At 38.1% G+C, this 26,109-nt stretch overlaps 3 protein-coding genes across 3 annotated transcripts; 2 read left to right on the forward strand and 1 right to left on the reverse strand.

Moving 5' to 3' along the window:
* The first annotated feature begins 1,356 nt into the window (after nucleotides 1-1,356).
* LOC139763464 (uncharacterized) lies at nucleotides 1,357-10,252 on the forward strand. Its single transcript, XM_071689537.1, has 7 exons — nucleotides 1,357-1,421; nucleotides 2,939-3,062; nucleotides 3,443-3,681; nucleotides 4,132-4,296; nucleotides 5,437-5,608; nucleotides 7,438-7,495; nucleotides 7,761-10,252. Exons 2-7 carry the CDS (start codon nucleotides 2,939-2,941, stop codon nucleotides 7,789-7,791), a joined length of 789 nt encoding a protein of 262 aa, XP_071545638.1. The 5' UTR covers nucleotides 1,357-1,421; the 3' UTR covers nucleotides 7,792-10,252.
* Nucleotides 10,245-14,099, reverse strand: MED10 (mediator complex subunit 10). The gene is made up of 4 exons (XM_071689538.1): nucleotides 13,847-14,099; nucleotides 13,339-13,422; nucleotides 12,063-12,138; nucleotides 10,245-11,725 (listed from the first exon to the last, which is right to left on the reverse strand). The coding sequence occupies exons 1-4, from the start codon at nucleotides 13,966-13,968 to the stop codon at nucleotides 11,609-11,611; spliced, it is 399 nt and encodes a 132-aa protein (XP_071545639.1). The 5' UTR covers nucleotides 13,969-14,099; the 3' UTR covers nucleotides 10,245-11,608.
* A 324-nt stretch (nucleotides 14,100-14,423) lies between these two features.
* LOC139763460 (uncharacterized) lies at nucleotides 14,424-25,686 on the forward strand. The gene is made up of 5 exons (XM_071689535.1): nucleotides 14,424-14,601; nucleotides 15,824-16,056; nucleotides 19,310-19,402; nucleotides 20,865-21,065; nucleotides 22,983-25,686. Exons 1-5 carry the CDS (start codon nucleotides 14,532-14,534, stop codon nucleotides 25,044-25,046), a joined length of 2,661 nt encoding a protein of 886 aa, XP_071545636.1. The 5' UTR covers nucleotides 14,424-14,531; the 3' UTR covers nucleotides 25,047-25,686.
* Nucleotides 25,687-26,109: the final 423 nt, after the last annotated feature.

Below are 26,109 nucleotides of genomic sequence, written 5' to 3' on the forward strand. Positions count from 1 at the left end.
TTAGATATATATTGTTATAATGTTGCGAGGCGTGGGCTATAGATAGAGTTGTGCGGAGGAGGGTGGATGTGTTGGAGATGAGAAGTTTAAGGACAATATGTGGTGTGAGGTGGTTTGATCGAGTAAGTAGTGAAAGGGTAAGAGAGATGTGTGGTAATAAAAAGAGTGTGGTTGAGAGAGCAGAAGAGGATGTTTTGAAATGGTTTGGTCACATGGAGAGAATGAGTGAGGAAAGATTGACAAAGAGGATATATGTGTCACAGGTAGAGGGAACAAGGAGAAGTGGGGGACCAAATTGTAGGTGGAAAGATGGAATGAAAAAGATTTTGAGCGATCAGGGCCTGAACATGCAGGAGGGTGAAAGGCGTGCTAGGAATAGAGTGAATTGGAACGATGTGGTATACCAGGGTCGACGTGCTGTCAATGGATTGAGCCAGGGCATGTGAAGCGTCTTGGGTAAACCATGGAAAGTTTTGTGGGGCCTGGATGTGGAGAGGGAGCTGTGGTTTCGGTGCATTGTACATGACAGCTGGAGACTGAGTGTGAACGAATCTGGCCTTTGTTGTCTTTTCGTAGCGCTACCTCGCGCATGCGAGGGGAGGGAGTTGTCATTTCATGTGTGGCGGGGTGGCGACGGAAATGAATTAAGGCAGCAAGTATGAATTATGTACATGTGTATATATGTATATGTCTGTGTATGTACATATATGTATACATTGAAATGTATAGGTATGTATATGTGCGTGTGTGGACGTGTATGTATATACATGTGTATGTGGGTGGGTTGGGCCATTCTTTCGTCTGTTTCCTTGCGCTACCTCGCTAACGCGGGAAACAGCGACAAAATGTAATATATATATATATATATATATATATATATATATATATATATATATATATATATACCTTTGTAAGAGATGCAAACGACTAGGAAATCCGTGGCGTCCACAAATTTTTACTAACTGTACAGTAAGATATCAAAGAACTAGATATTCTATCAGAGGTGCACATCTGCTGGAGGACTTTTCATGTTTAAGTTAGGCTCCATACAACAAATACCAAGTCTTTCGGAAGGTTACGTAGATAAGTCGGAAAGGCGAGAGATAAGTAACGGATAAGCTCCCGAGGCAAAGGTGACAAGAGGCGCCCTATCTAGCTAACCTTTACTCGTTGTGATAAACAAAACAACCGTGAATTACATGAAGTACGTCTTCATATGAATGTATAATGGATAAGCAAAGGACTCTTTCTTCTATGTTCTTTTCTTGTATAATGACTGATAGTCATTTTCAAGCATGACTTCCCGCTCAGCTGCGCACAGGCTTGGGAAGGGATACCATTAGTGGTGGGTGACACTCCACGCGTCCTGTTGTGTCCTGACAAACAACGCACCCCGTTTGACATTGCGACAAAGGCCGCAGGTTTGTAACGCAGAGATACCCGAGGCAGCCGTGTGTAAAGTGCCACAAAGTTCCGAGTTAAAAAATCACAAAATAATGAGTATCTGTTGTGCTGGTGATGTTTGAGAGGGACATGATCTTCGTACTTGGCTTGGTTCATCTTGCGTTGGGTCTCCCTGTTACTTCACAAGACTAAGTAAGTGACGAAAAGAAAAACTAAGAAATCTCTCTTCGTTGATGTAAGTTCTTCAAACACTTAAATAAGTCCTAAGGGGTAATGGGCCTTTGAATGTATGATTAAGAGGCGCTGTAGGTAGAAGGAAGTGTTAAGTGCTGGAGACTGTGATTAGAATCGTTATAGATAAATTATGATTATAGATGGAGGGCAGTTGAAGGGGTAGGTACTATGTTTATAAAGGACATTGTGGAAGAGGAACGATATATGTGAGAGGCACTGTCAATGATGGACGCTCTAGGACAAGGACACTGTATGTCTGATAGACAGTATGAGAAGAACACGAAGTATTTGTCAGTGAATTGTAGACCATACATGTTTCCTCTATCCCTTACATATATAAAGTCCCTGTGTGGTGGTACGATCATAACCTCCTTGTGTGGTGGGGTCAGTGATGATGACCATAACATATTCTCCTTGTATGGTGGGTCCCATCTTCGTCTCCTTGTGTGGTACTGTGATAACATCCGGCACAGATAATACAGTGGCGTCGCTACTTTACTCCTCTCATTCGAGAAGGAGTCAGCAATGAGAGTAAAGATAATCCTAGTAATGAGAGGAAAGTTAATGATAGTATTATCTGATTTGATAACGATGATTGTAGTTTTAATAATGATGGGTTAGGTCTTCCCAACACTCAAACTAACTCTTTAACAAACGCCACGTCATACAGTTGTCAACATCCGACAGCCACATCCGACACTCAGACGAGGGAAAAGTCAAGTAAGTAGGCACGAATGTCGTCGCTTGAGAGAGAGAGAGAGAGAGAGAGAGAGAGAGAGAGAGAGAGAGAGAGAGAGAGAGAGAGAGAGAGAGAGAACAAAGCTTCGGTCTTTTGTATGTGTTGGATCTCTGTAAGGCGACAGAACTAGAAAAATAAGCCTCTTCCTTAGAAAGATAAGAACTATAGATACAGGCATACTCTTTACCTAAACAAGAGAGATTAAAACTATCTTCGTATATATGGAGGCATTATCTTTGCTTAAACAAAGGAGGTACAAAGATTAGTTAGATATACAGACATTATCTCTCTTGAACAATGCATATGCAAGTTGTTCTTCGGAGTTTATGTTATGTACTGTACAGTAGACTAGCAGGAAGACATTTGTAGCCAGTATACCAAGTAGACCTTTTTATATTGTAAGGGATGGAAGTTCTACTCTCGTGGAGACTTAAAACTTCCTCTACCATAGAACTTCTGCATGCTGTCCCCACTCGCAGCTTCATCCCCCCCCTCACAACTTCGTCGTCCCCTTTATTCTAGTCACTTCAGGCAATATTCCTAATAGAACTAAGTTTGCAGATGCATCAGTACAAGAACGCCCCGTGGTCCGAGACCGGGCCGCAGACCACGACCGATTCTAGTCCTCCCTTGTTCAGGACGGGGATTGAAACCTCTTCCAAGCTCAACCCATTGGAGACTTTCGGTAAGTAGCTGACATAAAAGCATCACACTTCCCTCTCTACTGTATATACGATGGGAGCTGGTACCCCTGGGTTTGTATTACCAGGTAAGCAACAGGAGCGTAAGTTAAGAGTGAGTGATGTTAAGAGAACATTCGTGGTGTAGAAAGACCCAAGTTCAAAGCTTGTATTTATAGTGCAGACAACTAAGCTACGTATGTATACACTCACATACTGAGATACAAAGGATGAAAATACACACACACACACACACACACACACACATACAACTGATGGATCCAGAACATGTATCATGTCCTGAGGACCTCGTCCTAATCTCCAAGTCAACCCGAGAGACAGAGGAAATGATAATGAATGATGATGATACGTTATCTTGCTGCAGAGGAATGGCAGATCCCGGTGAGGTTGAGGGAGGACGTTGAGGGACGCCTTGGTATGAAGGGAGAGGCCGTCCTGTTGGTGAAGACAGATTCCATCTTTCTCCAAGGAGGCGACTTGAAGACCTGGAGCTGGAGCATTAACGCCATACGGAGGTACGGCTACAACACGACCTCCTTCCACTTGGAGGCTGGCCGGAAATCCAAGACGGGCGATGGAGTCTTCACCTTCCTCACTGACAAGGTTAGTGGAGGGAGGGATTGCTTTCCACAGTGAGTGTGTATGTGTGTGGGTGGATGGGTGAGCGAGAGAGTGGGACCATATAGTATGAAATGTGTTAGACTGGAGTCGTAGGAAGCGAGAGCAGAAGTGCTTGTCTTGTGGTCCCTGGACTGATGTAGTAAAGTATATAGACATATTTAGGGGCTCCCTAAAGTGGTGGGAAGTATGGTATACGTAAAGTGTCAGTGGACGTGGGGAGTCACTTATGAATTGCGACAAACACTGAGATCCTTAATGGTTGCTGTCTTGATAATCTATCACTGAATGGTTCCCTCCCCAATTTCCATATGGCTCCATCTTTCAAATAGGATGACCTAATGATTAGAAACTTCATGAATCAGGGGAAATTTTCCCTTAATACCATCATAATGAAAAGTATAGGACCTCATGCTTTCCCCTTTCTGTCCACAGGGTTATCGTATCTACCAGAAAGTCAATGAGATGAAAGAATACCTCCAGTTCGAATTGTTATGTCGCAAGGGGAAGTCGCCAGAGGATATCATCCTCCTGGTTTCAAATGATGAGCCAGAACAACCCAGCTTCAGACGGGGTCTTGGGTACAGCTTGAAGATCCGGGTGAGTGAACCAGATTAACCCATGTCATCTCGTGGGGAGCTCATGGTTCTGGATGGCCTGTGCAGTGAGGTGAGGTGGCAGTACTAGGGAAACTTTGTTGTGTGGTGAGATGTACCGAATCGGGGGCTTGGTTGAGTGGTGTGGTGTTAGCACTTTGGGAGTGAGGCTTGGGGCTGAAGGTGCAACACTTCTGCAACTGGTTATCTGACGTCCTAATCTCTTGATGATCTGTCTTTCATGCCCAGGAAACGTATCGTCACATGCTAAGCCCTAACCTTTTTTTTTTACGTTTTAAAGTGTCTTTTTTTTTTTAAAGATACTCATATGTCTTGTATCCCAATGTATTTGAACTTGCCACCAGTGGATATAGTTTCTTTTGTAGCCTGAGAAATTACCTACTCTGCCAGTCTCCCCATATGTTCGCAGAATAGATTACTTTTGATATCATCAACCTGGTATAGAAAGTTAACAGTTGTGATCAAGTCACCCATTACGCTTCTCTATCCCACAGTGGGCACCTGTAATTCAGCTCACCTAATCTTGGTAACGTCTTAGTTACCCTTCCCTTGACTTTATAAGTTATTTCTTGTTTTTCCTTGAAGTTCTTCGTTTTCTTTCATATAGTTAAGGAGTACGGCCTCTGGCAACTTCCTGCCACCACGACAACGAAATCGGTTTGGTCTCAAGTGTGCGTAGGTTACCTATTTATGATATACAGCTTCGTAGATCATGGAGATATAGATCCACACTCGTAGTGACCCATCTCAAGAACTTTCTTTACCTGTGACGACCCTTTGCCAATAGGCAGGACTAGTGTGTGGCTCACACCAGAAGAAAACATAGAGTTAAGAATATAATTTCCTCTGAGTTGCATGTTGTCGGGGGTCAATAGATAGAGAAAGTGTGTGTGTATGTGTGTCTGTGAACTGAGGGCCAGCAACCTACTGCCACATATTACCCGTGTGTGTGTAAATGTGTGTATGTGTGTGTGTGTGGAGGTACCCAACGCCAAAAGCATGTGTTCCTTCTGGACCTGAGATGACGTTTTATCTTTGATATGGTTGATCAAGAATATTCAGCAGTGGTGTGGACCCTAGTTCTTCGTATCATCCCAGAGAATAAGACGAATGGTAATTTCAGAGATCCATGATCCGTCACTCGAGCCAGGAATCCTCCCGCTCCACGAGGAGGAGTAACTCGCAACCTGACCTCAACACCACCTCCCAGTTCCCAGGGACACACATGGAATCCAAGGCCAACATCAAGGCTTTACAAGGAACTCAAACTCTACCCAGGCGTCGTGAGATGCAAGGTAAGACGAAACTTCTGGTCATAATGGAATCTACACTTTCCTCTTCACACACACCTTTTTGTTTTTTCTAACCCTCATTATCATTTCTAGAAAAGTCTGACATCTTTTCTACCGTAATATCTGGAACATACATCGTAATATTTCTGTTTGATATGTCTCTGCTTCAGCATAGATGTCTACGAAGTAGGAAGGTACTGCTCTTGTCCCTCTTTTATGAATCTTTAGTTTCAAAAGTATGCCCGTGCTATGAACGCTACCTGCAGCCCCTCTTCTGTTTTTCCTCTCATTTCTTCCAACCACAACATTTTCCGTCACATAAGACTATATTCTACTCGTATACGAGCCTTGTTATGTTTTTCTTATTTCGATTTCTCTCTTGAATCCTCTTAATCTTTCCTTCCACTTCCCTTTCCTCCTTTACCTGCTCACCATTATCTTTTTTTTTTTTTGTATTTTTTCTGAATAATTGAAATCAGTGAATTTCACCATTTCCTTTCCGTATGACTCAACGGTAATGATTTATAGTTTCCTCTAACTGTTGCCAAATCTACTACGTAACTATGGTTTTCACAGTAATTCGTCCTGTCCCATTAGACATGGCATTTAATGTCACCATAAAAGAGCAATAATCCTGTACTAGCTTTTCCCACAAGGTGTTGCTCTTGTTTCTTTTTACTGACCCTTTTCTGAGTATTTACTTTTACGAACTAGTATTACAGGCAAGAATACTCGTCGAGTATACGGAAAATTTACCCCACATTCTTTACAAAATGTTATGGCCTCTATGTTAGTGAATTCACATATCAATACAGAATCTTCTGATAAAGAGGTTCCGGTCTTCTGCTAGGTAATATCTCGCTGTCAGTACATTTTATGCGAAGCAATACAAAGTCACCTGCGCGTAGCCCAAATATAGATAAGTTACCCCACTAAAAGGATGCAGGAAATTACGTTTTCTTTGATGTTGGCACTACAGAGAATGATTACCGCAGACTTAAAGAATAATTCTGCGAACGTTAACGTGTATTATACTTGATCCAAAATTATCTATATATTCTTACTTTATCATTATTTCAAGTAATTCATACAGAAAACTATAGCTTTAGGGTCTATTGATATATAGAACATCAATATATTGATTATAGATTGAAATATTTCAACCGATAGGAATATGTATTTTTCTACAAAACTTCCGTAAATTTGAAGGTGATTAGAACCTTTTATCATAATATGTGTCGTTAAAGATTGTTAGTGTATTGATATACGATGTCAGTGTATTGATATACAATCGTCCATATCATTTAGAGCCTCGTTTGTTTTGATATTTACATTAAAGTTGTCCAGCCACTAGTCATTACCAGGACACAAATAATTTTGTTTCCAAAATAGTTCCATTAATAATACCATACTCTGACATCATGTACCTCTTCCTACCCTGTACACCACAATGCCACCAATCATAACTCTCATGTTCTCACATCACTGACACCACAACAATTCCCAGCGGCCTCCCTACTTCACTCCTACCATCTGACACCACCAAAGCCCTTCTATAACTGTAGTTTCTTCTCTTCCCATGACAACACCTACGTTTATTCCCATGACTTGGTGTCACCAGTCCTCACTCACATTGGTTGACGTCATCCATCAACATCTCAAGTAAACATTTTCATCTTGTAAATCTATGCCTTGCTGTACCAACATCGTCATTTCTTTATTTTATTTTTTATATTATTCGTTCCCGATCCCACCCTAATGTACTACTTACCCATACCGTTACACGCACACGCCACCTATGTCCCTGTGGCTGATTGTCTGTCATGTTTCAGGTGACACTATGCGCTACGTGAAGGATGGCGATCTGCCCTTAAGGAGCAAACAATACAGGTAAAATGTTACGTCTCGCTCAGACCTTCACTGGTTCAGGGAGGTGATCGCTTGATTTTACAACATGCGAGTGGCCTTTGCAGTTATATATATATATATATATATATATATATATATATATATATATATATATATATATATATATATATGGTTTATGTACATACGGATGTGTAAACTCATATAGTGTTTGGTGGTTTATCTTAAGCTCAGTGTGTGTGCTAAGTGCCTACCCCGATGGCTTAGTGATTCAGGGCCTCTGTTACAGAGACCCTGCAGCAAGAGCGAGTACATCATGAACTACCCGAGAGGGGAAGGACGTTGGTGACCAGGTAGCCACGTAAGACCAACCAGTCTGAGGAGAGACCAGTGTAAGCAGGTGCGCTGAGGAACGACATAACAATATATCGTAACTTTATTAAATAGATTCTGCAATTATGTCACCTCTGTGAACTTATTCACTTTGTTGGATTTCACTATTCCACCATGAGATCTAGTGGCCCAACATATGTGGCAGACGGGACTCACACTTTGTAACTCCGTCTCCTTAAACTTCCTCATTTGATGGTCGTTCATCGTTTTCATTGGCGGGTTCGTTGATACCTGTGAAGCCTGATTTCGAACTTGTCCGAACCGGAGGTGAAACTTGCTCAATCGTCTGCAGCAGATGACGAAGTGTGGATTGTTCGTGGCAGTGGTTGGCTGATTGCTTTTTTGTTCTAGTGGCAAGACTGCTGGATAACGTGTTCCAGAAGTATGGACTCGAGTTTTCATTCGACTTAACTATTTTGAACTGTGTACTGTTGGTGACCTTACCTGACACTGTCTGTTGCTCTACATTTCTTTTTTAAGGATGGTTTATGGTCACATGTTATGTGCTTCTTTATAGAGTTATTATTGTCTCCAGTTCCTAATTCTGCTGCTGAGAGTGAGCTATTTCCTATTGCAATTTTTTGACCTGTTGTTCAAGGCATTCCAAGACGTGCTTTCCTCGCGAGAAGATGGTCTGCCAATTTTTTTTCACATGATACAACTGGTGAAGTTCTCTGGTTGGAATCTTTGTTTCTCGATGGAATCCATCATATCTTTTTCCAGACCTTGCATCAAGGATTCCACAGATGTCAGGTTATCTACTTCAGTTCACATGAAGCTATTTGAGGGTTCAACCAGAATCAAAGTTCGAAACAGTGAAGCATATATGAAATGCTGTCTCATGAAATTTCGCCTTTCTTTGAAGCTTCGTTCATAGCCTCTATGGGTGTGGTTTCGAACTTCTGATTCCAAGCATAGAGTCTCCCACTCTCCAAGCAATTGCTGAATACAGCCTTGTCTCACTGGTCATATTTTTCACGCATCCTATCAGGTGTCACCTGGAGCAAACTCTGCTCCTCTTCTTGTCTGAGCACCTAGCTCTCATATGGTCAAACTTCTGACAAAGATAATACCTTTTTAGCTTCCAAATGTGCAGTCGATGTTTGAGATATTCCCTATCTATTATCTTCACCCCTCTCGTTGCTAGGGATGTTGCACTTGCCCACCCTCAATTCTCTTCTACTTGGAGCACTTAGAAAAACTTCTCCAGCAGCACTATGGTGGGATGATTCATGCTGTCTCAGTAGAATTGTTTTCTGTCTGCTCTTATGCCAGAGATAAGTGGGTACTCTTTAGAGCATCCTGGACCTCCTGGTCATGTGCTGTAATACCTGGCTGCCACTTGTATTTATAATGTAAGAGAAGTTTACTTTTATAAGACTGCAAAATCAACTCCAGGAATGTTGATATTGTTTCCTTGTGGAGTTCTGCAAGCTTGAACTTTAGCTTAAAAACAGCCCTTGACTGCCCCCTGGAAAGGTCTTTGTTAGCTACATCAGTTTTTCCTCTACATCTAGTTAGTAAGTGTCTTAAGCAATGTACATTATGTTTGAACTAGTTCCAGATATGGAGGTCCTCATCACGTCTCATGTTAGCTGACAAAGATAACAAACTTGCCAGTCAGGGACTGTATCATTTTGAGCATTAATTACGTGATAGTTCAGCAGTGACAACACACACTGTCTCCACATCACTATCATCATTGAAAGCACACTGCCTCTTCACAATTACCATAACATCATTTTCATCACTGATTGCAAACACTGCGTTGCCATATTTTTGCATCATTATTACCATCGCTGTTAACACACACTGCATCACCACATCTGCATAATAAATGTTCATAGTGCATACACAGCCAGTAAGCTTAGTATGTCTAGGCTAGAATGATTAATGTATAGTACCAGGAGATTTAAGAAATATGCATGGAACAATTACAGAAACATTTAGGAGAAAACATGTTCTTGAAATCAGCCCCTGATGAATCCAAATTTAATATGTAATACTGGTGGCTGCATAGAGGAACAGTATCATTCATCAAGCAAAATGTAATGCGAGTGCTACACACTAAAATAGGCATGCCAGTGTGGCAAAATCTCATTTTAAGTAATTTAAGTATGTTGGTAGATACTCTCATTTGTGGGGCTCACATGTAAAAAGGGCAGTTAAAAGTCTGAAAGAATGGATGGCAAGGTGCATATAAGCAGAACTTGGAAGGGTTGGGTTGGAGACCAAGAGGTTACTGATCCATCCTTTGAATGTGGTCAATCCAAGCATCCATAGTTAGTCTACCAGTGTCTGATACAGTTTTTTCTACTGTTTAATTTACTGATGTATAAAGCATCTGTGAACACTGTTAATTGAAAATGAAATACAAACACAGTAGTATCTTTTTATTGTCAATCATTCAGTTTCTCAGTATTTTTCAACTGTACAATGAGGTGATCCATGAAGTATCTCCTCCCAACATCTGTGAATCATATTCAATGAAAACATGTTCAAACAATACTTTTATTCACAAATCATTAAAAATGTATACACTACTTTTAGGAGGCAGTGTTCTTACATAGTAAGAAGACATCATAAAATATTGTTTTATATGTTTACTCAGTTAATTACAATATACTTATTCAAAAAATGCAGATAAAAGAAATTCAACATTCAGTTAATAATAAGGTATTCCTGAAAAGATCGGAGAGCTAGCAGATGATAATTCTTAGGCACAGAGTAAATAATTTTTTACACGAGTGTCATTTCTCATTTTTGCAAGGTAGCACTGAGTAAATATGTATACAATTTCATGGATAATGTTGGCTTCTTTCTAAAGATAACTTCATCCAGTATGAATTACATCATAAGCAATCTTTCTCATAAGGAAAACATAGTTGTCTGATAACCCATACAACTCATAACACTGGCATCACATTCCATTATTTCATATGCATTACCTACGGTGGGAAAAAGCAGAACATCTATACAAACAACGAATTACACTGCATATTTTACAGAAACAGTACAAGAATTTAGCATTATGTATTTCCCTGAAACACATTTTCAGGCCACACACTTAGAAGTAAACAAGGAATAAAATCAAGCAAATAAACTTGTCAACATTTTTCATGTCCTGCAATATTTCATAACTTATAATTTGCAAAAAAGGAATGCTCTTGAGAAAATTAATGGGCTGCTCTTTGGTATCTCTTTTTTTTCTGAACGTTAGTTCACTTTCTAAGAAACCATAACAGAATTTTGCTCATAATTCTTGTCATTACCTTTCCATAAGTCAAAATATGTTTATTTAACACCATTTATAAAAAAAAAATCAAAATAGAATGTAAAGAGCTTTCAAAAGTTTTGGTTCCATATACAATACAAAACTAAGTACAGTATTAAAAAATGATACCTTTACCATTTCATATTTATTATACTTTGTCGCTGTCTCCCGAGTTAGCGAGGTAGTGCAAGGAAACAGACGAAAGAATGGCCCAACCCATCCACATACACGTGCATATACATACATGTCCACACACGCACATATACATACCTATACATCTCAACGTATACATATATATACACACACAGACATATACATATATACACATGTACATAATTCATACTGTCTGAGTAAAGAATTCTTTTTAGAAGACAAGCCCTTTTCTCTTGAATTACTGTCACTACCAGTAACAACATCTGATGAGTTTCACGAATTTCCTCAAGATGTCATTGTAATTGCACACTCTTCCATTAGCTTAATTCTTCCCGTACTGCACGATAACGTGTCATTTCATTTGGAAACACATGTGACAGCTCAACCAACAACATTGCTTTAAACCTTTTATATGCATCAATTCTTCCATTCACCTGAAATGCACAAAAAAGGTACCTTTTAATGAAAGTTTTATGGATACCGTATAATAATATCTCAATGATGAATGATAGGAACAATCATATTATGCAGGGTGTCCCATATAAAGCCTCTTTACAACAGTTTTCATGTCCTAGAGTTGTATAGGACCAAGAAGTGTGGTGATACTGTGTGTGTGTGTGTGTGTGTGTGTGTGTGTGTGTGTGTGTGTGTGTGTGTTTTGGGGTAGGGGGAGTAAGCTAAAGACATAGATGGGTAAGTGTTCAATAATATTAAGGATAATAAAGATATCTTTTCCAAACTTCTAAATTGGCTCATGCAATTTTTCCTCACCTGTTCATTCTTTGTTAGGGCTTTCTCCATACAATCCTTGGTGTATAGCTGAGGATTTCTTCCACCATCTATATACCTGAAGAAAGACACAACATTAGGCACTGTTACTTACAATGACAAATATCTATATTATTAAACTTAAAAAAACAAAACGATATGGATTTTCAAAGAAAAAGAATACGTACTGCGACAAACTGTTTTTTAGAGAAAATACCTTACAATATCACTTACATACAAAAAAATCACACAAATGATATTCCCTGCGTGTCGTAGAAGGCGACTAAAAGGGGAGGGAGCTGGGGGCTGCAAATCCTCCCCTCTTGTTTTTTTTTTTAATTTTCCAAAAGAAGGAACAGAGAAGGGGGCCAGGTGAGATTATTCCCTCAGAGGCCCAGTCCTCTGTTCTTAACGCTACCTTGCTAACGCAGTAAATGGCGAATAGTTTGAAAGAAAGAAATATATATGTATATTTTTTTTTCATACATATTTGCCATTTCCCACATTCGCAAAATAGCATTAAGAACAGAGGACTAAGCCTTAGAGGGTATAAATATTTATGTGTTCTCATCATAAAGTACTCCATTTTTTTCATTCCTAGTTGCTTCTCCACTTTACCACTTTAGTTGCCTTATATACATAATGTGCCATTCAGAGGGAAGCTCCATAGACCATTCTATGGTGTAATTTAATGTTGCATGCCCTGGTTCAGTCCACTGACTGCACATAGACCACAGAAGTGGATGGAGCAAAGGGTAGGGGAGATCCAAAAACAGATGGAAGGATGGAGTGAAAGAAGATTTGTTAATGGCATCTGCACATTTAAAGAGGCTGATAAGCATGCATGGGATAGATCAGTAATATGGAATAAAGTGGATAGCATGCTGTCAATGGGCTGAACTAAGGCATATTAAATGGTTCGGAGTAAACGCAAAATGGTCTGTGGGGCTTGGTTATGGATCAGGGCTCTGCTTGCAGTACATTATACATGACAGCCAGCGGGTGGTTTTGAGCATATGAGGCCATACATCACCTGTTCTTAATGCAACTTTGCTCATGAAGGTAATGGCAAATAAGCATGAATAAAACAATGGTAACAATAATTACAATGTAAAACGCAATACGTAAGGTACAATGAAGGAGTATAAATAATATTAAGATATTTTGTTTGAAGTACACTAGAGGGCATCAAAAGAATGTAATATCATGAAGAAAAAAAAAAAAGCCTGGCTATGCAGCATGTTATATAATAATTCTATACCCTAAGTGTAAAACTTACTCGAACACCTCAAGAGGGACGAGCACATCCTGGACAGCAGAGCGTAACTTGTCAATATCCTGCATGTTCGTAATCATGTTCTGCCTGAAAACAAGAAAAAAAGAATGTTAGGAGGATTTACACTGGAAAAGGCCCCCATTTTACTGATCACCACCTTACTGAGCTAATATATATTAAAAATGGCACCGAATGTCAACAAACAGACGACACAACGTTGAGGCAATGCACTCCCTCGTATCAGATGAATTTTATATTTCTAATTTCGGTCATTAAATGAGGTTATCATTAAGTTTGTTGATGCTGTATATAAGATTATTACCTCAATTTACAATACATAACCCTTATCACCTTATCTAATATCAATCGTTTCTGAATTTTACACTAGGACTGCGGAAGATAACCAATTATCATACAAGGTTGACGGAATTACTCATAAACTAGTATACAACCGTCAATAATTTCCCATGAGGCCTCTTTCCCTTTAGAGCAACAAAAACCGTGTACTTACAGCTTTTGATTCAGAACTTGTTGTCCCTGTGGCTGGAAATCACTAACCAATATCCCGATCTGCCGCACATTCTCTATGAAAGTTTCTAGCTGGTTCTCCAGTTGCTCTAAAGACGACGACATGATCCTCTTCTTCGGTTTGTATTGTAAGAGTAGTTTTAATGTGTCTGCCTCAGACTACCGGACATTACTATCCAGTTTGTTATGGGAGAAAAGTTCCAAGGGAAGTGTCTTTCTACGAAACTGACACCCAACTCCCGCTTTGAGATGAGTTCAGCTATTTTACATTCTAATGTTGGTTTATGTTTATCTAAACATTGAAATTATTTTATGTCCATTTACTTGTATTAACTATACTTATATGAAACATAGTGGCAATGATGCTTGGCTAGCTCTGGAAAAAAAATTTGAATTAAATGCCTGACATGATTTGACATGTTAAGCCACAGTTTTGGATTCTGAAAGTGAAATAAGTTTACATACTATTGAAAGAAATTCCCACCCTAGTTCAACTGTTACCATAGATAATGAAGATGGCAGAAATGTGATAAAAAAAAAAAAGAGCGGAACTGTAATAAACTTTTAGAATTTTAGTAATCTTATGACGTCACGAAGCTCAATGGCGTCTAGCAGTCAATTTGTAAACAAACAAATGATATATAGTGGAAGATTTTGCTGCTGCTCTGATGGACAACCAGGTCCTGGATTGGTTATATGAATACTGCATAAAGCAGGATTATGGTGGCCTGTGCTCAAGTAAGGTCCATGACGATTTGAATAGGTATAAGAGTTGTAAAAATAAGTTCGTGGCATATTAAGGGAGAGGTTGAGATTAGGGAGGTGCTTTTCATGCCAGTGTAGTACCCTTTCCTCTGGGAAGGTGAAACTGGAACGGTTCTAAAGTTTTATCAACTTTTGTTTGATAGTGACTGTTGGCTATAGAGGAATGCTGGGTAGAGTTCTAGTCCAGGACTACCACAGATATGATTATAGATTTTGATAACAGTGAATCCCTTACACTTCATAAAGTCGATTTAGAAAATTGATATAATGTTCTCTTGATTGATGCCTTGTTGAATAGTTTATTGAATTTATTGCTTGATTTATACCTTGTTCAATGCTTTATTGAAGTTCAGTGTATACAAGGAATAAAGTTCTTAGGAAATATGCAAACGAGTGATATGTTTGTCAGATGTTAGTATTGGGTTAATGATGGGTAGAATTAATGACTTGTACAAATTAATGTAAATCTATATTTGTACTAAGTTAGAGCGAGTCATGAATCTTTGTGAAAATACTTGGATACCGATAGCAATTATTGAGTGCATGTTACAACTGACATTTCTCTAGATAGATTAGATTATTGAGTGCCATTGAAAAACAGACAGCAACAGATCATGTAATGAAAAATATCTTAGTCTTCTTAATGCAGAGATGCAGGCTAAAGACAGGAATACAGAGCAAAGAAGCCAGATGATGTGGTTAATACAGTCACTCTGACATGAATTTTGACCATTTTGCTTTTGTGTGTGTATTTTTAGAACTGTGCATTTGTGTCGAATGCACCTCATTATGCTGTTTAGTATCTTCCTGTGGCTTAAATCTGTTAAAGCTTAGTGATTTGATTGACCGTCATGGCATAACTATTATGATTATATTGCGTACTGTTATGACCCCTTGTGGACCTTAATGAACTAAAATGTATTGGATCGCATCAATGAATGAAGATTACAAAACAAAATCATTATAATAAAAGCAGAAAAGCAATAAATTGCTGGTAGATTTATCAGATTTTTCAAAAAGTTTGAATAAATCTGTGGAGGCATTTATGTATATCTCTCTGTTTGTCTGTATTTGCAGACCCTACCCTCATTACTTGACACACATCCTATCGTAAGCATGTGATATTTTTCTTATATTTCTTTATAAGAGTATCCAGCCATTAACAATTATTGAATATGTGATTATTACTTTTCAGGCATTGAAGCTGAATTTAAGAAGAGAGGCAGAGTACCTGAAATTCCAAAATCTGGTTTCTTACTTTTCATTAGACGTCTTCAAATTACTCTGCATGGAGACCAGGCACCAACAAAAGCTGACCTTGAAACAATAGTTTGTTTGTTACATGATATTCTTCGGTATGAGCCATTCCATAAATGTTTCAGTTTTCACAAAGCAGTCATCAAACTATTGATAGTGACCAAGTTATGGGTAAGTTTAATCATGTTACACATGAGTATAACTAAATCTACTGTGTTTGTTTACTAAACTTTTAGTGATATACTTGATCATTGTTTCCTGTGTCAGCAAGGTAGCACCAAGAAACTGACAAAGAATGGCCCATCCACTCATATACACACACATACACATATATATTGGAAAGGATCACAATTTTGCGCGTGATCAAGATATTCTTATGTCCATGGGGAAAATGAAACATGATAAGTTCCCAAGTGCACTTTTGTGTAATAATCACATCATCAGGGGAGACACAAGAGAGAAATATAACAGTCAGTTGATATACATCGAAGAGATGAAGCTAGGACGCCATTTGGGAAACATGCGATTATCCAAGACACTATATATTCATTTATATTTATTATACTTAACCGTTGTCTTCCGTTTAGCCGAGGTAGCTCAAGGAAACAGACGAAAGAATGGCCCAATCCACCCACATACACATGTATATATTCATAAACACCCACACACACGCACATATACATACCTGTACATTTCAATGTATACGTACATATACATACACAGACATATATACACACATGTACATTATTCATACTTGCTGCCTTCATCCATTCCCGTTGCCACCCCGCCACACATGAAATAGCATTCCCCCCCTCGCGCATGTGTGAGGTAGCACTAAGAAAAGACAAAAAAAAGCCACGTTTGTTCACACTCAGTCTCTAGCTGTTATGTGTAATGCAGTGAAACCACAGCTCCTTTTCTACATCCAGGCCCCACAAAACTTTCCATGGTTTACCTCAGATGCTTCACATGGCCTGGTTCAATCCATTAAGAGCATGTCGATCCCTGTTCCAATTCATTCTATTCCTTGCACGCCTTTCACCCTCCTTTATGTTCAGGCCCTGATTGCTCAAAATCTTTTTCACTCCATCCCTCCACCTCCAATTTGGTCTCCTGCTTCTCCTCGTTTCTTCTACCTCTGACACATATATCCTCTTTGTCAATCTTTCTTGACTTATTCTCTCCATGTGACCAAACCATTTCAACACACCATCTTCTACTCTCTCAACCAAACTCTTTTTATTACCACACATCTCTCTTACCCTTTCATTTCTTAATCAAATCACCTCACGCCACATATTGTCCTGACACATTTCATTTCCACCCTCCTCCATACACATCCTCACATCCACCCTCCTCCATACAACCCTATCCATAGCCCGTGCCTCGCAACCATATAATATTGTTAGGACTACTATTCCCTCAAACATACCCTTTTTTGCTCTCCAAGGTAACGTTATCTCCTTCCACACATTCATCATCGCTCCCTAGATATTGAAATACCTCTTCTGCTCTATGCATGGGCCCAGCGTGATTCCACAAATGCACATTTTTTGACACATTTCAGAAAATGCAGGGTGAGTTTCACTTTTGTGGTGAGACCTGGAACAGTGAAGCACATTTCCAGTGACAAGAAACAGTGAGTGATGTCTAAGATAATCTTTAAAAGAGGCCATTGTCACATGATCTGACTGGGGATGGCAGTCTAAATTTTTGTACATCTTCTTAAATATGAAGCTGACTTGTTGTACCATTAATAGCACATAGGGAGTCTCTTCTGTTGTCATGCAGGTGTGGTAAAAAATTCAACTCTCCAAAGTATTCCCGGATTCACAATTATAGTTGCAGATAAAATGACCTCTCAGGTCATACATACAGTGATTCTACAGGGAATGCTGAGGTTGTTGGATGACTTAAGTATTGAAGATGAAGTCATCATATTTATCAGCTGGAGAGGAGAGTGAAGAAGCAAAACAGCCAAAACTTAAAAAATAAAGTGTCTCTGAGAGCAATTTGAGTGGGAGAAGGAATGAGGGAGGCAAGCAGAGGACCCCACAATCCTCCTGTTCAACCTTTGTTTCATGTGGAGCAGCAGATTCCATAACAGATGTACCAAGTTTTGATGAATATTATGCTAGGGTTGATGAAGAACTTTGGTAACAGATGACCCTCAAGATTTAGAATGTTTCCAAACTTAATTTGACTGTAAAGCACCTCTTGTAGAGTAGTGCGCAGTGTATCATTTAGAGTATGTAGTTTGATTTTTCTTCATATCTATTTTCCTTTTCGTATAAAGGAAAATCTGGTTGATGATGGTAAAAGTAAGACATGCTTAACCTAGTATGAAAAAAAGATATATACATAGCTAGTAAAAAGCTGCAGTTCTGTAGAGATTTGATTGATTGCTACATTTCTTGTGGAATGTATTATAAAAATGCTCAGAATAGTATAATAGGGTGACAGTTATGTTTTTGGTTATTATTAGTGGCTTAGATATATAATATAGATGGAATAGGGTTCTGTTCTGTTGTGTTTATTTTACAATGTATTCTATTTTATATGTGCTGTGAATATACAGAAAACCAAACATACAAAAAGAGACTTGTTAAGCTTTTTATTACTTGTCGCATGAGAGGTGTTTTAAAGTGTGTAAGGTGGCAAGATGCCTGGGGGCCCCCTCATCCCCAAGGCCTAGACATCTCTTAAATGTTTACAACACATACCAATGAAGCTTCCTTTTTCACTAATAAGAATATGAAGTATCAGACTGATGAATTTGCAGAAGTTAAGACTATAGATGTATGGAACTTTAAATTGGATCAAAATTAGCTGAATGTTCAGCATTTTTCCACTGTGGCTTGTAACTTGGTTTAACCCCTTGCCTTACCATCCCGGATATACTTGGAAAAAATTACGCAAAAGGAGTTTTCCATGACGTATCTGTTGCTGGTTTTATTTTTCAAATACAGGCCCAGGATAATTCCATTTTCATTCAATAGATGCATTGTTTACTTGCTGCTATTTGAATGATGGATGGTAAGACATGTGAAAAGCAATGAGGATTTTTCACATATACCAGCATTTTCTTCCCTTTTTTGCCCCCAAAATTATTAATCAAAATTTACATATGATGATGATGATTATACAGACTTAAAAGAGTCTGGCAGAGAGATTGAAGTCTGACAAATGATCTGTGATTTCATTCATTGTTTTAGACTTTTAAAATAAAGGAACGTCTGAAAGTTGGTATTCACTTCACCACAAGAGAATAAAGAAATCATAAGGAGTATCGATCAAGCAGTTGGGAACCTCACTGATGTGAGACGTACTCTGGTCTTTAACACTCAATTTTTTGTTATGCATTTTTATGTTGAAATCTTGCATTTTCAGTGATAATCATTTTGTTAATTTATGTATTTCTTAGCTGGTGGATGAAGGAGGACTTCATCATGATTTGGTGCTGAAACATCTTCCATACTTCAATTGGGATTCTGTGAAATCTGACTTTCAATATCAGGTAACTATGAAGCTTTATTTTTCTTCTATATTTATGACTAATCTTCATTAAGTATACTTTTTCACAAACACCATTTAAGCAGATCAAAAGTATTTATTCTATCGCTAGATCCGATTATTTGCTTTAAGAATAATTTATGAATAGTCCCAGTCATCTCTGTTTACATATCCAGCTGAATTATTACACCATTAGTGGCCTATAGAAGAGTCTTCCATAGCCAGGAATGTGCAGGACAAGATTTTGCTGTAAGCAGTATCTGTACAACTACCTTTATTGCAAGTGAATGGCCATCAGCCTGAGGCCACAGATAGTGATCCCTCAGAAATTAAGTAGATTATTGATGACTTGTTAATACAAGGATCACATGATATATATATCCACTTGTTTGGAAAATGGAAAAGATTAATATGAAAGCGAAGAAAAAGAATGTCACAGACCATGCCATGGTTTTACAAGCTTAGATGAGTTGATGTGTGGTTTTTGAATTCTGTAAATGTACGTATGCTAGCCTCATATGCTTTTTATCAGTCAAAAGGATGAATCCTCATGGATACACCCGATGGGTGATAAAATAGCACATGCTCACAGGGCACTGCTTGTGATAGAGAAATGGCTCTCCATCCTGTGAAGCGTGCAGTTTTCTTTGATTCAGTGAGCTCATAATGCTGGCTTTACCACAACAAATATGTTGATGTTAGGTTTAGCTGGAATAAGATGACATTTTGCCAGTGTAGGTTAAAACATAATGAAGCTGTTATGCTGTTACCTGTGGTTTGCAGAGTTCATAAATTGTTTTACACCCCAATTTGTTTTTTAAAGTATTTTGATTTATGGGAATTTTAAAGAATATATGAGTTGTAAGGCTTTGATTTAGGGTTTAAGAATCCATGGGTATGATTTGATTGTCTAGATAGTTAATAGGATTTCTAAGCCATACAGAAGGTGCGTTTGGTTTTGCCAAAAATTGAAATTATAAAGACAAGTTTTGTGAGTTGGATAAGAAATATAATGGGTGGCTAGACAGATTCACCTGAAAGATGTTGGTATTCTTTGTCCTCAATAGATGCATCAGGTTTCTGTTATGATTTTTAGGGTTTATCAAAGATGAAGCCAAATGTTGAGTATGCCCTTCCTCTTTCAAGAGGACTTGCCATTTTGAGACTGTTCTGTCAGCTGAGGAATGGTCATAGTTTGTTGACCCATGCTCACTTAAAGAAAATGAGTTCCCTTGAGGGACCTTTCTTGTATGCATTTTCAGCAGTGAATATCATGAGCCAACGGAAGGATCCTTTTGTCAGATCACATTTGATTTTTTTACAGCTACTGTCTGTATTCTGGTTATTGTAATGTTTTTAAATACATTAAATTTGCTGATTGTTGACTGAAGAAAAAATGATTCCATAAAGAGATATATGAGGTTGTTGATGATGCAGCTAAAGCATCAATGATTAATTTTCTCCAGGATGATTACTTCAAAGAGCATTATGCCAAATTCATCACTGCTGCACATGAAGCCATTGAAGCATGTGCAGATAAGCAGACCAGTAATCCTAATCATCTAATTCCAAGATTGCGAAGAGTTATTGAGAATTGCCTTCAAGAAGAGATTCCCAAGTTAAGAGCTGTTTTGATGACACTTATTCCCTCAACTGCTTTAGAGAAGGTGAGATTAAAAATGGGTATATATCCTAGCTATATCTGCTATAGCTCAGCCCTTTTCCAGTCCACTGTGTCAAGTTAACATTGATACATATCCTTTCAGTAAGTCTGCTTAAAGAATCCCATGCCAGTTTGCTATTTCCCCATGTGAGTCAGGGGAATGGGATGCCCTTGACTAACTAGTGTTGAGATTCAGTACATAGTGAATGTAATTTAACAAAGTAACCTTTACATTGTTTATTAATAGCAATCATGTGCTAGTCAGAAAGAACCATAACTGAATCCTCTCCCTGCTAACTGTGTTAATTGCTGACATCAGGATTATTTAAATTTTCCTTTGTTCTTTTCTCTGAAATCTCATATGTTAAGAGTTAAGAAGTGTTTTACATGAAATGATAAGTCTTTTAGAATTTCAAGGGATGCTTTTCATCATGTGACCAGTGTGGCTGGTATATTTACTTTAAAACAGATTAGTGTTCAGGGTAGGCTCCTAAAAAAATCAGAATGTCTGTGCACAGAATAATGGTTCTCTTTAGTTAATTTTTGGAACCATAGGTGTTGGGGGTGAAATATTTGTACCATCACAAAAAAAATGAACTACTGCTAAAGATTTTTCATGTCGAAAATGAGATATAGGGATTTGAAGATGAGCATTTATTGCCCTGGTTCTAACCATAGACTAATGACTAGTAATCATTTAGTATTATTCCCATGACCCTGAAAGTAACTTTTAGGAAACTAATTTGTTTGAATTCCCAGGGTAGTATTGAATTCCCAGGGTAGTATATTTCAAAGGCGAGACTTAAAAGAATTAACGAAAGGGCATGACTAGGACTAGTGGAGCTTGTGGCTGGAATGATTAGAAGATTAAAAGTTTTTTTACATTGGTTGGTGTTACATAACCTTAATTGGTCATGCAGTGTTTCATGCTAATTCATATAACAAACAAGACTAGCATAGTAACTAGTTGAAAGATTGCTAGCTTGCTTCATGTTTCCACTCAATACTTTTTAGAGATAAGCAACAATTCCAGCAACATAACATTGAGTGCTAGCAAATTGTTGATGACCTTTGATATTGTAGGCCAGAAGCACGGTACAGTGAAGGAATATGCCCCCATTGCCCCCATTGAGATGAGCAGGTAACATGTTTAAACTACATTCTTACATTATAATATCTTCCTTTCCCAAATATCCATTTCTCTCCCTCCTTACTCTAAAGACTACTGTATATAATATCTTCCTTTCCCAAATATCCATTTCTCTCCCTCCTTACTCTAAATACTACTGTAAAAATAGACATATCTGTTTTACCATCATAATAAAGTTCTGTTATCTTGGTGTTAACCATGTTTACCAGAGGTTGTATACACATGATGTACTTCATATTACTGAGAATGGATGAGTTTAATAGCTTGATATTTTTTTCCATAAAATCCAAGAGAAAGATAACTAGGATTACATTATAAGAGGAATGTAGGTACTGTTTGATCATGTAACCTCTGGTTTTTGATCAGCATAATTATTCTCAAACAAGTGATTCAATGCATGGTCATTCACTTTACCTTTAACTGAATTAACATGAATAAAATCAGGATATTATCTATAAATTGCTTTCATGTTAGATTGTATATGTAATGATCACTTCACCCAAGATGAAAGTGAAGAAACCCATTTTCAAAAATCAAACTGTACAGCCTTGAATAATTTTTAAAACTTTTATGTTGTTTAAAACAAATTATGTCACTCATATTTCTTAGTGGCTCACATTTTACATAATTACTTTGCACTTGATGATTAGTAAATCCTTCAGCATTTCAGAGTAATTTTGCCAGTGAAGAAAATCATTTGATAGCAGTCTGAGATCCGTGTTAGAAAATATTCTTAAAACTAATTCTTGTATAATGAACTTTTTTCTGCAGCTCATTAACAGTGCAGAACTACGAGAAACCTTTGCTATAGAGGGAGGGCCTGAGTTTCAAATTCTTCTGAACTTCACTAGAAAAGGCGTTACAGAAAGTGTCATAAGGGAAGTCATGCAAGCACTTTTGACCATGCATGCAACAATATCTGAGAATCCCCAAACTGTAAGTGAACTGAGAACAGCCAAAAATGAAAACATCAGTGTGGGAAAAGCAAAATCTAAAGAATTAAATCAAATATGTGTGGATGCAGAAGACATTTCACTTGAAAGAGAAATTCACTGCACCTCCAGTAAGGAGTCCTCTGGTGATCATGAAGTTGTCATAGTGAATGGACAAATTAAGTACATGAAGAAGAGCATTATCCACCCAGTAAAGATATGTGAGCTGAGTAGGCTTAAAAAGAAAAGAAAAATTATTGCAACTCACAAAAACACAGATGATTTGTGTGACAAAGAGCAGAATACCAATGAAATGCCAGTATCACCTGAAGATCTCTATGTTATAACAGTTAATTCCAAACAGTTTGAAGTAGTATCTAAAGAGAATCTGGTTCCTGTTCGAAAGCCTTCTAGAAGTTATAAAGATCAGAAGACGTCTCATATGCAGAAGTCTCATTTCACGGAAAATTGCATGGAAGCTTCAGACATTCAGGAACTGGAAAGCATGATCACAACTTTGGAAAATTTTCTCTCATTATTGAAGATGAAGCTTAAGCAAGAAAAAGGAAAAAGAGCTGCTGCTGGACTGCAGAGTTTTATTGATGAACATAGTAATTCAGGAGATGAAGATGGAGATCATTTAGATCATTGTCATGCAGGTACAAGTCATGCTAGTTTGATTACAGAACAACAACTGACACATCAAAACAGTCGAATAAAGAATGATCATCAAGCACATAATTCTTCAGTAGAAAATAATAAGAATCATAACCCACTGGACTCGCAAAATTGGCAGAATTGTGGTTTCAAAATTTCACCAAGTGAGAAATTCTTGATGACAGTTGCATCAGACTTGCATGATTTGGAGAGAGAGATGAGAAGCAGTCCCTTGGAATCTCTTGAAGATAAAAGCCAAAGAAATAAGCCCTCAGATCATGAGTCTTCCCCTCTTGCATCTCTCTCTCCATGTCAAATGTCATGTAGCAGTGATCAGAATGCTCTTCATTTATGCTTGAGTGATTCAAGTGATACTTTATTAGAATCAGAGTTTATTTCTGAAGCTTCATATTTTCAGTTAGTAAAAATAGATAACACTAGAAGCCAGGATACAAGCTTGTACCAAAAGGAAATTCTAGGAACATTCATGAATGATAAAGAAAATAAAAGACCAGTACAATCCACCTCCCATGCTCAAAACAATGTAATTGCTGAAAGTAGAATCCCATCTGAAGCTCTGTCACCTCCAGATTTAAGCTTAGAAAGCTTACATTTAGAAACTAATCAAGAATGTGTTAGTAACAGCAGAAAAGAGGATGCAGTTTGCAATTATATTTTACCATCTACAGTCATCAATATTTCATCCAGCAGAATTAAACAAAATATTGATTTCACTCCCACTAACAAAGGTAAGGTATCTCCAAAGCAAAATGTGCTTCAAAGCAAGAGGCAGACAAGGGCAAATACCAGACAGCTTCGTGAAGAAAAAGCTGAAGGTGAAAATTTACAGCTTTATTATGATTCTGATGACCTTGCAACTAAAACAAAAACTAAGCCACATGTGTCAGTAACAAAGTACTTGAAAAAGAAGTGTAAAAGTAATGGGACAAAACATCCATCAAGACTAAAGTTAAAGGAAATGAATCAAGGTCTAAAACATGAAGTAACACTCATCTCCTCAGAATGTGTTGCAGATTCTTCAGAGTCAGACACTGAAGCCTATCTTACACCTACAAATAGTCCAGACCCAGGTACAAAGCTCTCACCCTTTCGCAGTTCATCTCATGATATCTCAGATGCTGAATCGTGGGTTTCAGCCCGAAACAGTATGGCCTCATCCGAGGACATAAAAACTATGAAGCCATTGCAGTGTTTGGATACATTACATGAAATTGGGAAAAGATGAATCATACTGGCTAGGTTTTACCTACATCAGTGTCCAACATTTCATAGTAATTGAAATACCATACTAGCCCAGAGCACATAAATGACATTTTATGAAAACAGCCCTACAAAATTATACATGAAGCTGAAAATATCTCTCTAATTTTGATGGATGTAATACCATTTTTCACATTTGTGATGGGCAGAATTCCTTCTTTTTATGAAGTGTCTTAAAAATTCAGATTTTGTCAATTTTTTCTGTAAGGAACTTCCTTTGTACTGCATTCATATATTATGTAATGTAGATGGTTTATTCATGTTTGATTTACTTAACTTGTGTTCATTGTAAATGACTGAGAGTCAAATTTTGATACAAGTGGAAAAGTCTGACCAAAGGAAAAGTCTTTCAGATTTGTAAATTTAAAGGTAAGTGTTAATGTTTTGGTATTGTATCCTCCCGGTAATAGTGGAGAAAGAATAATACTCATGAATGTCCTGCCTGTCAGAGAAGGTGACTTAAGTTGGGTAGGAGAAGGGGGCCAGAAATCCTCTCATGTATTACTTTCCCAAAGAAGGAACAGAGGAAAGGGCCAAATGAGGATTTTTTCCCTCAAGGTTCAGTTGTTTGCTGTGGATGCTACCTCATTCATGTGGGAAAGAAGTGAAAGAAAGAAAGATTTTGGTTTATGAAAATAATTGGACTTGTATCATTACACATCATTTCCTTTCTCAGTTTAGTGAAATGGCATCAGGAGCAAACAAACAGTGGCATCATTGGCATACATTCACTCAGGCTTCCATATATAATGTACTGAAACCAGGCCCTGCCACCTCCACCCAAGCCCCACAAGATGTCTTCACAGTTTACTTTGACCCCTTCATCTCTTGTGGTTCAGCCCATCACCCCCATACACCACATTATTCCTATTCATTCAGTGGAATGGACACCTTTTGTCCGCAAGAATGTACCTCAAAGCATCTGTCACTCCATTGAGACTCCTTGGTCTCCATCTCTCCTTTGGGTTCCTCCCCTTTTGATACAAATCCTCGTGGCCAGTCTTTCTGTATTAATCTTCTCTTTATGC

Source organism: Panulirus ornatus, chromosome 47 (genome assembly GCF_036320965.1).
Source record: "Panulirus ornatus isolate Po-2019 chromosome 47, ASM3632096v1, whole genome shotgun sequence".
NCBI lineage: Eukaryota > Metazoa > Arthropoda > Malacostraca > Decapoda > Palinuridae > Panulirus > Panulirus ornatus.